We start from the raw sequence: 14,707 nt of genomic DNA on the forward strand, positions 1-14,707 counted from the left end.
AAGCTGGTCGCAACGTCGAAGAATTTCTAAACAACGACGCCGTTCGGACGCTAATGGTCAAGTTCATTCGACAACTCAGCTGCGCGGCTTGTGGACGCGATTGCACGTTTCGCGTCCGCTCGTCGAGGTTGTTGGCAGCATGCGACCACAAAAGTTGCGCTACGTGCATCGCATCAGAAAAACTATGCTTTTATTTTTATCTCAACACTGCTGCACATCAAGTACAGTCAAAGTGGCTTACGATTGTGAAAAGCTCGCCGTACAGATGGTTAACCGGCAGAGCACGTTAAAGAGAATAGCTGCTGCAGCATCTTCCTCGAAGCTGTCGCTATTGGTGCTTTCACATCACAGTCGTCAATGTCCAGTGAAAAATCCTCGTCGTTGAGGTGCCCAGTCTCTTTCAACGTCGCTGTCAAAATCAATCTGAACAATTTCCTCCCCCGTGAGCTGCCTCGCCTTCTACACGTTCTGGGCTCAGGGAGCACTTTGCTTCCTATGTGCTGCCACCTATCAACAAAGTAACCAAGATGCAATGTAGCGCTGGCTATGAAAGCCACATACGGTGAATGGCGACGTTGACAGCGGGGCTGCCGATCAAATTTCGCCAGCTGAGGTCCACTAACGTGGATATACACATATTCAATCAATCAATCAATCAATCAATCAATCAATCAATCAATCAATCAATCAATCAATCAATCAATCAATCAATCAATCAATCAATCAATCAATCAATCAATCACGTTTAATCACCGTCACAATGCGTCAGCTGAGGACAAGATAGAGCCCGCAACGCGGGCGGTACTTGGTCGTAGTTCACGATAGCCATGGAGCGAATGCAGTCCCAAATGACTAAATGGTCGCAAGATTTTGATACAGCTCTTTCCTGACAAAATGTAAGGCGTTTTTGTTTAGTGTATCAGCTATTTATTACGAAGGCCCTGATATTATTCAGCACAGAAGAGGACATCGTGCGCTCACGCGACACGCCGCGTATAACGTTATGGGTTTCATATAAAAACGCCGACGGATATTATATACAAGCGAAATAGCGCGAGTTTCGACAGAAAAAAGACAGACACTAGCATTTCATTAACCTGCGTGGCCACAGTAAACTTCGCGGAGCTGAAATGTGTACGCTGTGTGCCATCATTGGCAGCACGACATGCCCACGGTGGTTCACCACGTATTTTCACGAAAACTTCGCGTCTCGCAAGAAAGAATCAAATTTATCTTGTCACGGACGGCGCGGTTTCTTCACAGACTCACGAAACATGCAAAGTCGTAGTGTTTCTTTCCAACCAACGCGTTGACAATCGGGATAGCACCGCTGAATTATGGAGCGGCTGCCGGTTTGTCGTCTGCTAACCCTCCTCCTGACATCGCTTGGTGGCGTGACAGTCTACGGGCAATGCGAATACTAAATGTATATATTGTAGCGCTCCTTTTAGGAACTAACACATAAAATACATGACTTCAATCGTCTGCACAACTAGTATGCACGAGAAAAAGTCACATTTTCACGGTAAGGGCGAAGCAATGAATGCGATAGCAACAAATTGTAGTGTTATATTAAGTGAGGCTGGCAGCTAACTGCTTCGTATCCGATCTCGCGCAACTACAAAACGCTCGTGTAAGAGAATACGGCCGCTCCAGGGAGAGATGCTCTCCTAAGTCATTTCCCGTTGAGAGCGCAGCACGTAGAAGGGTATACAAGCCGCCCGCTGTGATGGCTGTCAAGATAGCGCGCGCGCCAGCGATCGCGACCGAGCCCTTAAATTCAAAGTTCAAAGTTGCTGCCCACGCGACAACGCCCCCCCCCCCTCCGAGCGACGAAGGATGCATGCGTTTGTTCATACTCGTTAAAGAAGGGTGTGGCGTTTCCTGTCTGCTTCGACGGCAGGCCTCCCGAGCGGGGTGATGTTATCGCATGCACCCTCAGAGCGACGGAAATTGGCCGGCTCGTTTCATCTCTGCTTCAGCCGCGTTCGTCACCACCGCTCGCGCGCTTTTACCCGCGGTAGAACATAAAATGCGCGGGGGGATCTTATCAATTTGGACTTCATACCAGAAGGACATGACGGCGACGGCAACGGCAAAAACCTGTCGAGACTGTCCATATAATTGCTATCGCAATAAATGTGCATAGAATGAGCGTTATTTTTTGGTATGTGTATACTAGTTGTGCAGACGGCTCTGTAGCCCATGTGCCAACGATACCGTAATCTGCTGTCCGGCGTCTATACTTAGCCTATTGGGCCCGCCAAGGAAGCTGACATTGTAAAGCGAATTCATTACTCGTAGCCTTGAGATCAAGGCGACAAGACCTTCGGGTGCTCACGAGCCGCTGACATACACCTCGCATCTTGCCGCCTCCTGGGACGAGTATCAGTGACAAGGGAGACCACGTACTTTGCGGCGAAGTGGCAACAGAAAGAAATGCAGGATGCGTTCGGAGAGCAAAATTCAAAAATTATTTTCTTCCGTAAAATTATTTGATTAGACTTTCTTCATTACTTAGCAATGAAGTCTTCCATAAAACGGCGCATCATGAGGATTTTTACTTGGACCGCATCTGATGAAAAAATACGGTCAAATATCCGACAAGTCGTATATTTTCTCTGACTTCAGAAACTCTTTTCGCGAAGTTGTGAGGTCAACTTCACATCTAAACATTTTTGTAAGAAAATACACTTTCACAAAAACCACACCAATATTAAGGTTGTATGGAAGAGTTCGAGTTAGCTTACGAAAAAATCGCGAACTCTGAATATTTTCGTTGTTTTTTGAAATACGTAGCTGGCAGTTAAACAAAAATTTCGCAATCAATAAATAGCACAAATAAACAGACCCTGTGTAGTAGTCCAAGCGCTGTCTCGAAGTTCAACACACAAAAATAGATTTTATATACATTTTTCATTTGGCCCACTTTAACAAAAGCAAGCGAACTTTGAGGGGACGTTTACGGTCTTGGAAATATTTTTCTAGCAAAAACATTTAGCCATGTAAGCAGCTGCTTACGTGGCTAGACATTGTTCTTTGTTACGGGGTAGTCTGAACATACGATGTCACGCGCCGTTTCAGGCGATAAGTAAAACGCCCCAAGTTTAATATCCCACGATCGACAACAGTATAAGTGTATTCATGGGAATGCTTCCGTCTATTTTTGCTGAGCCGTAGCGGAAGCCCTCCCAGCCCCACCCCGCCCCTACCCCGTCGGCCTGTTCTTTATTGGAGCATTCAATCGATCCTGATGATGATTGTGCCACTCCTCGTCTTCTACACACTTTTCAACATCATCCGCGCAGCCGCTGTGGCGCCTGACGATAAAGAACTCACACACACAGAGGCTAAGTGTACACTGTTTGTTCGCCAGTATTCGTATTAGTTCCAAGTCAGTCCTGGTGGGATCCTCCGGGTTTCTTCCAGAGATGTTTACGACGCTTGCTCCACACCGATGCTTTTGAAGGCGTTCCTCTTGATCGACTTACACTGTCGATGAGCAGCTTCAGTTCGCATGAACATCCATTATGCCGACTCTTCCACGATGTTCTACTGTAGCTCTTTTTGAAGAGTTTCTTGATTTTCTCGTCTTTGCTTTGTTCATCTTCGAAGCACCAGCCATCTCGCTCTGCCTTGGTCTGGGCTGTCTCATTTGTGGCTGTGACGCTGTCTCGGCATTCTTCGCTGAAATAAGATGTACCATCGGCATTGCCTTCAACCTTGACGTCTGCAGCTTTCTATAAGAACAGAGCGTATGCGCAGTACAAGAGACTTGCTCTTGTGTCGTCATGGTCTTCCTTGTGGTTTCTTTTCGCTGTATCAACTGGCCTTGATTTGCTTCTACCAGACACTTGCACGCACGGCGGTGAGTACTTAACATATGAATCTGTCGTCTTTGGCTTGGACGAATCCTTAATATCTTGTGGACCATTGTTGGACTTACAAAGTCTTCCAGCTATACTATCATAGAAGTCTCTTCCACCACGAACACCTGAGTTGTTGCAGATGTCTTGCCATTAGCTTCATGAGCAGTGCCCGCTCAGGAGAGTTCTAAAGGCATGGACCAGGTCTTTGGAATAAGTGGTTGTTCTTCTGTGCGGCTTTCTCGGATTGTTTTTTCTGCAGTAGAAGTGCTAATTGGTCGGCTTCCCGCACGTTCGGCAATTAGTCGTGATGTCAACTCGTCTGAATTCTGTGCGACAAGATCGCTGTTAAAGCCGTAATGACTAGATGGCGGTGACCTAGACGGACAGAGTATTCTGCCTTTTACTTCTGCTCTAATCCAGTTCCATATTCATTCAAAGTGATACTGTCGAGCGTTTATTGTGTCTGCTATCTTAAATTCTGCTTTGACTCTTGCACGAATTATCTGATGCACATAAAAGTCGGCTTCCTCCATCTGAGCTTCCAAATGATCGATATCAACTGTGTCTTCTACCTCCTCATCTATTCCTCTGAGAAGTTCGTACTGGTCACTCAAAATTCGCAGCTCACGTACTGAATCACGCAGCTCACTCAAAATTCGCAGCTCAGAATATTCTGCAGCTCACGTACTGATGAGCGCTCCACAATCAGAAGACTTTCGAGGTTTGCGATAACTTGCGTGACGGCCTTGCGTACTTGACTTTGCCTTTCAAATAGGGCCTCCATGATCCGGTCCAGTGTCGGAAACGTAAGAAATCAGTGGCCGGCAGCGTCGCAAGGCAAAGGCAGTGTCAACATGGCAACCGTTACAAAAGTTTCGCACAACAAAGATCCGGGCACTTTGGTCTGTCATTCCTCACGACCTGGGTCTCGGGTATGTTTAGGCTTCGCACAACAGCTTCACCTAACGGCGGCTTCAAAAAAGTCCTCCAGGCCACAGATGCGGTCGAGAACTCGTAAAGTCCTCTCGGTCTCACCTCTAAAGGTCCTTTCTCTAGGGATTCGGCATCAAAATATAGAGAAAAGGACAAGCTGTCGTCCCTATGGTGAGCCGCCCCCGAGAACCACGTCTTTATTCGAATACACTGAAACTATCTTAATGGTGACTGTGCCACTCCTCGTCTTCTAGACATTTTTTTGCGAATAGAGAACCGTGCGACGTGTATTCCTTGTCAAAAGGTCCTGGGCTGGGAGCGTACACTAGCTCGCCACCTAAGCTATTCAAAATATTATACCACAGAGACGCCGGTCACATCGTGTACATCGTCATATAGAAATTGATCGGGCTATCACGATCAAGCAACATTGCTCAGGTAACGCAGTTTTTGAGCGCCATCCTTTCATATAGCGGCGTGTTACAACATTTTTCTACTGCTGTTGCGCATGCGTGCCCCATCAGTCACCGCCAAGGAAGTAGTCTAATGCAAGCGCCTTCTTAATATCACGGCATTTTTCTTGCGGTGCCCTTCCTAACATCCGGTAGAGACTGCATGGTCGTCCTCTTCGGCCACGCACGGCTGAGCTGGTAATCTCCTGAAGATTTAGACTTTCAGACACACGATATATCATAGGTGCCTCATAGGGACACAGTGCGAGGAAGACCACGTACAGTGTCATGAATCTAATATCACGGAGGTATCAGAAGTTCTGTATTTGTTTGCTCTTGATTGTCAAATTAGTGCCTCCTACCTATGGAGCTACTATAATGTTTCGATTGTTTGCGCTCTAAAAAAGGCCTTTTTGAAATCTTTACAAACTGTTTAACCAAAGAACTGCGTTAAACGGCTATACGGAACTTGGTGATTCTTTATGAGCCTATTGAGACCACAACGAAATGAGGTATTCCCGAAATTTTTTAACAGACTCGTTAACCGCAGATTCACATTCCCTTTCGATACGACACGATACGACAGTAAACGTGAGACAAGAAAGAAAAGCAACCATGTCGATTGCTTGATTGTTCACCTGGCATGCACTTGAATCCCTGCTTGACCCTCATAGGACTGGGGCAGATGCACTTCCCCATGAGGCAGAGCAGGTACACGTTGTTGTAGCGGCACTGCTCCACGCGCTCGCAGCTGCTGCCCAGAGCGCCGGCTGCAAGAACGTTTTCGGATAGATAGTAGCGTGTAACTGTGCTTGTAAAATCAGTTTTTGAAACGATCTACAAGACAGACTGATGAGCTGATTCGTATGACTTTGTTTACACAGTAGAGCGAAAAAACAAACACACGGCGAAAGAAGCGGACGCCAAACGCAAAGAAATGAGCGCTTAAAGTATAAACGAAAATAAACGACAACAAAGAGCCATTGCGAAGCATACCGTGTTTCTGTTGTTTTTGGCGACAGAAAGTGGAAGAAGGGTAGCAAATAGCTTCTCAGTAGTTATGATACAGCATTTCTGGGGAGTCCTCCAATGGGCATGAAGGCATTGTAAACGTTTATTTATTTTTAGTTCATTACCGACATGAACATAGCGAAATAAGACGCCGATACGTTATTCCCGATGACCATGCATGGTCATTCCGTACAAAGTAATCTGAAGTTTAGGCAACTGCTTCAATTATATCACTCAAATTCTATTACTCACTCACTACACAGGTCCCCATGCGCTGTGCAGACGGCGAATTTTTGGCGCCTGTAGCGTCACCAATTTGATGTATCTGTTTTTACGGGCAGATGCCTAGTGCTCCGGGAACATCGTAATATCCATACTATACACAGTATAGTCGATAGCGGGTGTATTCCTGAACAGTCGTCTGCAATACAGAGTGCTCATTCGATATCGTGTCACACGTGTAACGGCTTGACGAGATGAAATTTGCAAGCGCACAATCATGCATTGTATACGCGAAATGGATGAAATAATCATCGCCGATATTCGGAAGAGCAAAAAAAGAAATCCATATGGGTCAGTGCAATACTTTGCTTTCATTCTGCTTTTTGAGCATTTCCTTCGCTCAGACACCTCTTCGTGCTGCTGGAAATTCTGCAGACAAGAATCGGATAAGGCTGCTGCACGTCCATGGTCTGTTGTTTGCGAGCGGCAACGTTCATCGAACGGCGGATCGGGGCCTCTATGAAGAACGAGCGCTTGGGGGTCGAAGGTTTGGCTTATGTTGCGTCAATTACAAAACTGCATCACAGTTCTAACAAACCGTGGTCAGAATAGGGAGTAACAACGACTATCATGAGTGAGTCCAGATCAAATGTGATCCCACAAGGGCAACCTCGGGATAATATATCCCACACCTTTATACAGTTATGGATGCCCGAAGCTAGACAGGTTCAGAGAACGGCCGAATTTGGTGACTGTCCAATCACCTTTCACTACACTTCAAGACGTGGGCCGTACGTGTTAGGGAGAGGGTCGTGCCTTCTTTGTCTACACATGCTTTCACTAGCGCACACTTAAACGTACGTACACTCACGAGTACACGCGTTCCGAGCTTCCGCCCATGGGAAGAATGGTCTGCCCGGAACTGCCCCGTGCTGGTGGCTGTTGCGTACCGAAAGGCAGCAGCCACACCTTTTGTGACAGCGTCGCGCGCACTGGGTGCGTAAAACCTGTGAGGTTGGGAAACCGGCCGTCTTCAATGCGGATGGGGCCGCCTCCTCCGCTGACCCTCACCTTTGCTCTGAGCCGAGGACTGCGCGTATTACAGAATATTTAATGTTGGGGCCCCAGAGCATTGGGGGTGCACGTTCCTTGCGTTCTTTTGTACGCTTGTCGCTTCATTTTGTTCACCAGCCGCCCGCAACGAAAGTACCGAAAAAACAAAAGAACGCAAAAGCTTCGGTAGGCAAGCCGCTTGGGTACCCGCCACCAAACTCTCCATTGCAGGGTTTTAATGATAGGTACCCAAGGTCATGCATTTCTTTGTACTTTGTTTGGCGATGCCTGCCGAACAAAAGAAACCACGGAGAGCACAGAAAAATGCAAAGCGTTTACGGCTCGTTGCGCTTCGGGACCCCAGCTCTTAAAATCCCTCGGCAGCAATCTTATACTTTCGATCTCGGCGGTAATACCATGACAAAATATATAATAGCTTATGTTTGGTCTTTCTGTAAGAAGTCTCCGCCAGATGAAGTAATTCTTACGCCGAAAGACGCCAGTGTGGCGGACAGAAGCTGTCCAGAATCCACTTTGTTGCCAGAAACTCATTTTAAAGAGGATAGTCTTTCTTGGGGAACCTAATCGCAGAAATTTTGGTCTGTCTTTCTGTTTGTCGGCACGTCACTCGATTCAGCCACCCGACCAAAGTTGAACCATTTGCCCAAGGGCCAGCCATCTTGAACGGCTGACTAGGTTCACACTTGTGTACATTGTTGATCAAAAAGCAAACATTACGCATATCTCAGGCGCAACATCACTAGGTAAGCATTAGGTGGTGTGTTCCTTTAATAGAAAATACATAGATACGTAATTATAGAGACCCTAGTTTCTTAAGCTGCGCTGAAAATGCGACTGCGCTGACACTTGCCTTCCTCCGTGCCCTCTGCACGAACTCATTGTTGTGTTTCGGTTTCGGTTCAGTATAGCACTGTATGAATGGCATGGGACGCGGCTCTGGCATTCCTGATTTACCCAGTGGACGTGTATATAAAAGAGTGTGCGGAGAGTACTCGTTGAGTGCGGACGTTTCTTCTGCTTCGGCGCTTCGCGCCAAACCGCGTGTACGGGCTGGCTGGCGTCCCCGCCGGTCGCGTTGGTCACCGCCGGTCTTCGCGTGCTGCTGCGCCGGGACTACCAGCCCGCAACGCAGCACTCATGTTTCTCGACGTATTGCCAGATGGCGTCCATATCTCACGCAGCGCCTCTTCTATCATCTTTAGACGACATTTGCAGCGAAGCACGCAGATACGCGGCCAATTTTTCTAATTTTTTTGTCAAATAGCTTGCACTGACAATGGATAATGTAGGGAATCAGGTCTGTATACGAACGCCCACATTGCGCCAGGCGTTTCTCGAAGCGACGCAAACTCACCCCGGCTGCACTTGTAGATGCCGCCTTCCTCCAAGAACAGAGGCGTGTAGTCAGGGCAGGTGCAGTTCCCGGGCTCCCCGTCGTCGTCCGCGTTACACGTCAGGCCTTCGATGAACTTGGAGGCGCAGTCGGAGGTGTTCAGGCAGCGCTTGCCAAGGAAAGCGGCTGCACAGGCGTCACAACAGACGCCTCTTACGGCACAGGAAAACGAACACCCGAAGTCATTGAATGCACTGAGATCCATCCATTGCCATTAGCCCAGTGTTTTGTAACGATGGCATGTTAGCAAAAATTTGTCGGAGCCAACTCCTCTGCCGTGCTGTATATTAAACGAGAGCTCTTACAGCCTGTAGAACGACTGTTGGCGCAAAATAATAATATCTGGGGTTTAACGTCTCAAAACCACGATATGATTATGAGAAACGCCGTGGCGGAGGGCTACGGAAATTTGGACCACCTGGGGTTCTTTAACGTGCCCCTAAATCTAAGTACACGGACCTCAAACATTTTCGCCTCCATCGAAAATGCAGCCGCCGCGGCAGGGATTCGATCCCGCGACCTTCGGGTCAGCAGTCGAGCGCCATAACCACTAGACCACCATGGAGGGGCGTCGCAAAAGAAGGAAAATCGTGCTGCTACCTCTCGGTTTTTAAACGTGATTTCACTTTCGTGGACCTCGCGCTCACGCAGGAACCTTCATTGAAAAAGGTATCGTCGAAAGGGCGTTGAACCAGCGTCATTTCCGCGTAAGCGAACATAGCGTGTTATTGTTTGCTCTCAGTTAATTCGCAGTCGCGACATGGTATGTAAAATATCCTTGACCTGAAGGAAATGGCGTTGCAAGTTATGATGCTTTCAGAAATCTCTGGCGCGAAACAATCTCTAATGATATATGTTTCGAGTATTCGTATTCCGTACTCAAGTTAACTTTCGTCTTCGTGGAGCAACACGTGTCGAAGGTAAATTTTCTTTCTGGTTTCCATCAATGTATTCTGAGCCAGCCAGTGGCTTTTTAAATTAGAAACTCCCAACAACTCTTAACAATGTAGGCTTTATTTTTCCTTGAGTACCCTGTCTTACAAGATAATGATGTACTGATCTTGTCAACACTACCAGGTAGGTCTTTGCACACATTCCGATTTCTATGATACTGAAGCTAGACTGACTGACTAATCAATTGAAACACCTCGGTGAGATTTCTAGCGCTTGAGTACGAGGCTATAGAGAATACTTTTTTTATCCTTAAAATGTTTGGTAATGTTACCCCTTTGAGTGTATATAGCATATGGTAACTTCTTGACTACAGTTACTCAGGAGACGGACATTGCTTTCATGAGGACTCGAATTTGCATCTACAGATTCCAAATAATTTGTATATAATCTCAAAAGTGATAACGTCCAGAAATTGTAGTTTGTTGCAGTTTAGAAATACTGCAGTTTAGGAATGGTAGACAGTAAGATTCTGAGTGGCACTTATTTTGTAATTCTTAGTGATAACGAAATCAGTTTTCGGACGTGCGTTTTTTTTTTTTCAAGTGGAATCACAATTGAATAACGTTTAAGTTATTTTTGGAACGTCATACATAAAACGTACCTTTACTATAGTGCAATATTGAATTTCCTCCACAGTATCTAAAAGTTTACTTTTCCCGAAACTGCCATGTTAGTATCGACATTCGTCCAGGATAAATTGGCTTTAGAAATGACCGCGTAATATTTGCTCATAAGTTAATCAGGAAACCATTGTCAATTATTCACTTGTGCATTTTTATTTCTTGCGCAAGCTAGTTGTTGCATATCCCGCGTTCTTCCCATAAGAAGAATACGACGAGCTTTGCGCCAGCGAGCACTTGAGCGCGTTCGACCAAGAGCAAGTAGCCATCTTGAAGTTCTTCGCTCATGCGGACGCCAACAAACGTCTGTTTGAGTTTCTGAGTCCGTGCGGGCTGTTCTGTTTGCTAAGTAATTTTCACCTCGAGTGAGCTGACTTGCAATTTAGGTTTATGCTATATGCGTCAGGCGATCTTTAATGTTTATCGGAAATGTCTTTACATAGTTATCATTAACTGCGCCCGATATACAACGCGCGCAGATTTTGGGTGTGAAGATTAGCATACAATAAAGCGATACGCGTAGCAAACATCGACTTCACCTGTAAACGTTTCCATGACTTCCGTTACAACGGTCATTTTAATGCATGAACGACGCTGCTTTGACGAGACTCGTGACTTTTTTTTTCAAGTGTATTCTTGTAACCAATATGCATGCAATATTGTCGCAAAATTTACAAGTATGTGTTAATGGCCTTCTTGGAGGTGCACGAGAAAAAAAAAAACGATTTTTCGTTTGCTTGGAAACCTCAGTGTAAGTTTATTCCAGTAGCTTAGAACAGAAGAAGTAGAGACTCCTTGCGTTTACTCACCGCCATAGCCATTGATTTCTGTGTGGGGCCGGTCCACATTCGCCGACACTGTAGTCATTCTGCAATCGATGTAAATAACACAGTTATTTACATGAACGTACATATTTCTTATGGTATTTGCTTTCTCTCACACTCAGCGGCGTATGCCACACAGAGCAAACGCATCGATAAGCAATCTATAAGCACCGTGGTGGCTCAACGGCTGTGATGTTGCGCTGCTAAACACGAGGGCGCCATTTTGATTCCCAGCCACGACGCGGACAAAGTACAATAGCCATGCGCTTTAACGAGGGGAAATGCAAGAACATCTGTGTACTTAGATTTCAGTGAACATTAAAGAACTACAGGTGTCAAAATATCATCTCCGCCTCTAAGGCGTTCCTAATAATCACGGCACGACTATGGCAAATAGAACCTATCAGAGTTTAACATTTAGGAGCTTTATTATTCAAATTAGCCTTGATATAGAGCCGCAGCCTGCTTCTAATAAACTAGCTAACTAACTGGCATGCAAGCGATTACATGGCATGGTCGCGTTGTTGAGCTCACTGAAACGTCTGCAAGACCTTGTCATACCGCCCACTGCAATCCACCAGCAGAAGGAATAAAAAAAAAATATTGGGAACGAGGACGGCAGTAAAATAAGGAAAATCTTACTATTCAGGTCCATAAAGCCCTTTACGACTCCTGGGCATTACATAAGGTAGCAATGTGCGCTTGTCGATATCACATCTTGAATAGGTTTTTCTGAGCGCTAGTAAAAGATTAGACAGAAGACACACGTGGTATTACCGAAAACCACATTGTACTTACGCGTTCACCCTCACTAATCACAGCCACGTGAACATGTCAAAGAATGAAAGCAAAAAATTTCTTACACAGTGATATTTCATGGCATGCGCTAAAATTTCAATACCATCCGACGTAGAGCCAACGACAGTCCTATGATAGACCCCTACCCCGAGAGCAGCAATATGCTAAATTTCTAAGCTTTTTAGTGACTCCAGTAAATTCGCACTTATTGCTACGAACAATAGTTGAAATAAACAGTGAAGAGCACTGATGCTGTAATTGAAATGAGGGGGGGGGGGGAATATGCGTGATTCCAGCAGCAACTCCGTACTTTGATTTACCGGGCGGGCTCGTCCGCTCGATATATATATATATATATATATATATATATATATAGTTGAAAAAAATCAAGCACGTAGGAAAAATTGTTCAGTAAAGGACTGACGTTTCGGCCGCGGGACCGGCCTTCGTCGGAGGTCGGTCCCGCGGCCGAAACGTCAGTCCTTTACAGAACAATTTTCCTACGTGCTTGATTTTTTTCAACTTTTACTTCCGGGTCCTTTGTTAGCACTTCATTGTTTATATATATATATATATATATATAGACAGAAATCAGCATACGGCTAACATCTTTGTATATGCTGTCTCCTCACCACTGAATTTGCGTTGAGAAAGGAGGGTAGCTTCGCTCGATGTAGGGGCCGCGTTTCGTTACGCTGCCTTTTGGCTGAGTTACGCCATGCGGGATGATAAAAGAGTTAGCTGGTAGCCTTACTTCGCATAACATTCCAACTTGCTGCTATCGCATTCATTGCTTCGTCCTTGCGGCGAAGCTGTGGCTTTTTAAAAAAACAGCGAATTTGGGGTGCTATGCAGGATGGCCCGAGTTCGGCGAAACTCGGAATCTTTCCGAGCTCTGGCGAAACCCCCCTTTTGGACGAGCCAACAGTGGGAAAAGGTGAAATCCATCCCTCAGCGCGCGCTGCGCTCCATTGGTTACGTTGGAACGTGGCGTCACGTCAAGGTCGGTCGACGAAGTTGGGTGGTGTCTTCAAACCAGAGGCATCTTCTTTCATTTGTTTCTCGTTCCACTAAGTGCAGAAGTGTACCATGCAAGAAAAGTGTCAGAAACTTTTACTGACGATATTTTTTAGAGGTACGGGCTGTTTAAATTTATTTTCAAGCGTTTATTGTCACTAAGTATCCTTTAGAATTATCAGCACTGCAGATTGCGAGATTAGCTCCGGCCGAGCACCTTACGACACCGCGGCCGGATCTCACAGAGGCCGTGTATCATCATGTTCGGCCTATACATTCTAGCGCGCTGCTCGGCCGGCGCGCGCCCTCTTCGTCATCCTATTAATCGTCTTGTTAGGGTGTTTAATAGACAGCACTGAACGGCAATGAGTAATGGCGACAGTCACTGCAAGGCACGAACTCCCTGCGCGAGCGGCGTTCTTTTTCAAGCAACCAAAGAGGACGACCCACTAGAAGGCGCTGGAGAGGGTAACCCATTACCATGTCCCAAGGCTTCTCTACAGTCTTCTCGCTCCCCGAGCACGTGCGCCCGGCTGATTAGCTAGTTGGCTGGTCGGTATACCCAGCTAATTAAGCCAGGACAATCTATGACCACGTTAATTAAGCCAAGTAATGCTAAGACCGAGATCATTAGTAAGCATCTTACTAAGGCCATGCTAATAAAGCAGTGTAAAGCTATAAGGCCGAGCTGTATAAAAAATAATTAACATGAGGCTAATTAGTGGATTGCTACTTAATAATACCTTAACTAGGGCCCTACTCACTAAGGTAGCGCTAATTAGGATCGTAATAACTAGGATTACACTAATGAGCTGCATGTTAATTAAAACTACGCTAATTAAAGCCGAGTTAGCAATGCCGTGTTGATTAAACACTACCAATTAATACATAACTATTCAGTATTATGTTAATTAGGGCCTAGCTAATTAACACTATCAAAATTGAGACTGAACTGAGGTGGTCTTCAGTCCGAAGCAGACCAAGCAGACTAAGTATACACAAGCTACGTAAAAAGCTGGAGGAAGCTAGGTGATCACAACCTCACCCGATGGCTCCAGCCTTTCACAAGTATTGCAAGCTCACCAAATTATTTTATATGCAAAGAAGCTGCTGCTTAATGTCCACCGCATGAAACGTTGACAGGCACACCGGCACTATGACAGTCATGAGTTGAACTGGGGCCTTTTCAGAATTAACGAGTTTGTACCCGAGTTCCCGCGTCAATCAGTTTGGTTCCGCCCACCGCGCTTGCTCTTGGGGAGGAGCAGTGCTCACGCTGCAACGCCAGCGAGCGTGACGATTCATCTATGAGCTTAATCGCACAGACTATATGCACACGCGCACGAAGAACCAAAGGCGATACCATCACGTGGCTACGATGTCTCGCATTCAGTTTCACCGCGCTCACGACGTACCACTCACAGGCGTGAAGCAAGCACCTCTGGTGGCATTAGCGGCGGGAAATGCATTAGCGGCGGGGTGGCATTAGCGGCGGGTTACTATTTACTTGTTTGTGGAAACATTGTTTCTACCGATTCGT

At 46.1% G+C, this 14,707-nt stretch overlaps 1 protein-coding gene across 1 annotated transcript in view; it reads right to left on the bottom strand.

The window, feature by feature from the left end:
* The window catches only part of LOC119397234 (uncharacterized), a 38,458-nt gene extending 27,063 nt beyond the window's left edge, over positions 1 to 11,395 (bottom strand). Inside the window, exons 1-3 of the mRNA XM_037664668.2 lie at positions 11,338 to 11,395; positions 8,916 to 9,080; positions 5,893 to 6,024 (exon numbers count right to left, since the gene is read on the bottom strand). Coding sequence (XP_037520596.2) covers positions 5,893 to 6,024; positions 8,916 to 9,080; positions 11,338 to 11,395 — 355 coding nt within the window. The remainder of the gene's footprint in view (positions 1 to 5,892; positions 6,025 to 8,915; positions 9,081 to 11,337) is intronic.
* Positions 11,396 to 14,707: the final 3,312 nt, after the last annotated feature.

The sequence above is a fragment of the Rhipicephalus sanguineus genome, chromosome 6, assembly GCF_013339695.2.
Source record: "Rhipicephalus sanguineus isolate Rsan-2018 chromosome 6, BIME_Rsan_1.4, whole genome shotgun sequence".
Taxonomy (NCBI): Eukaryota; Metazoa; Arthropoda; class Arachnida; order Ixodida; family Ixodidae; genus Rhipicephalus; species Rhipicephalus sanguineus.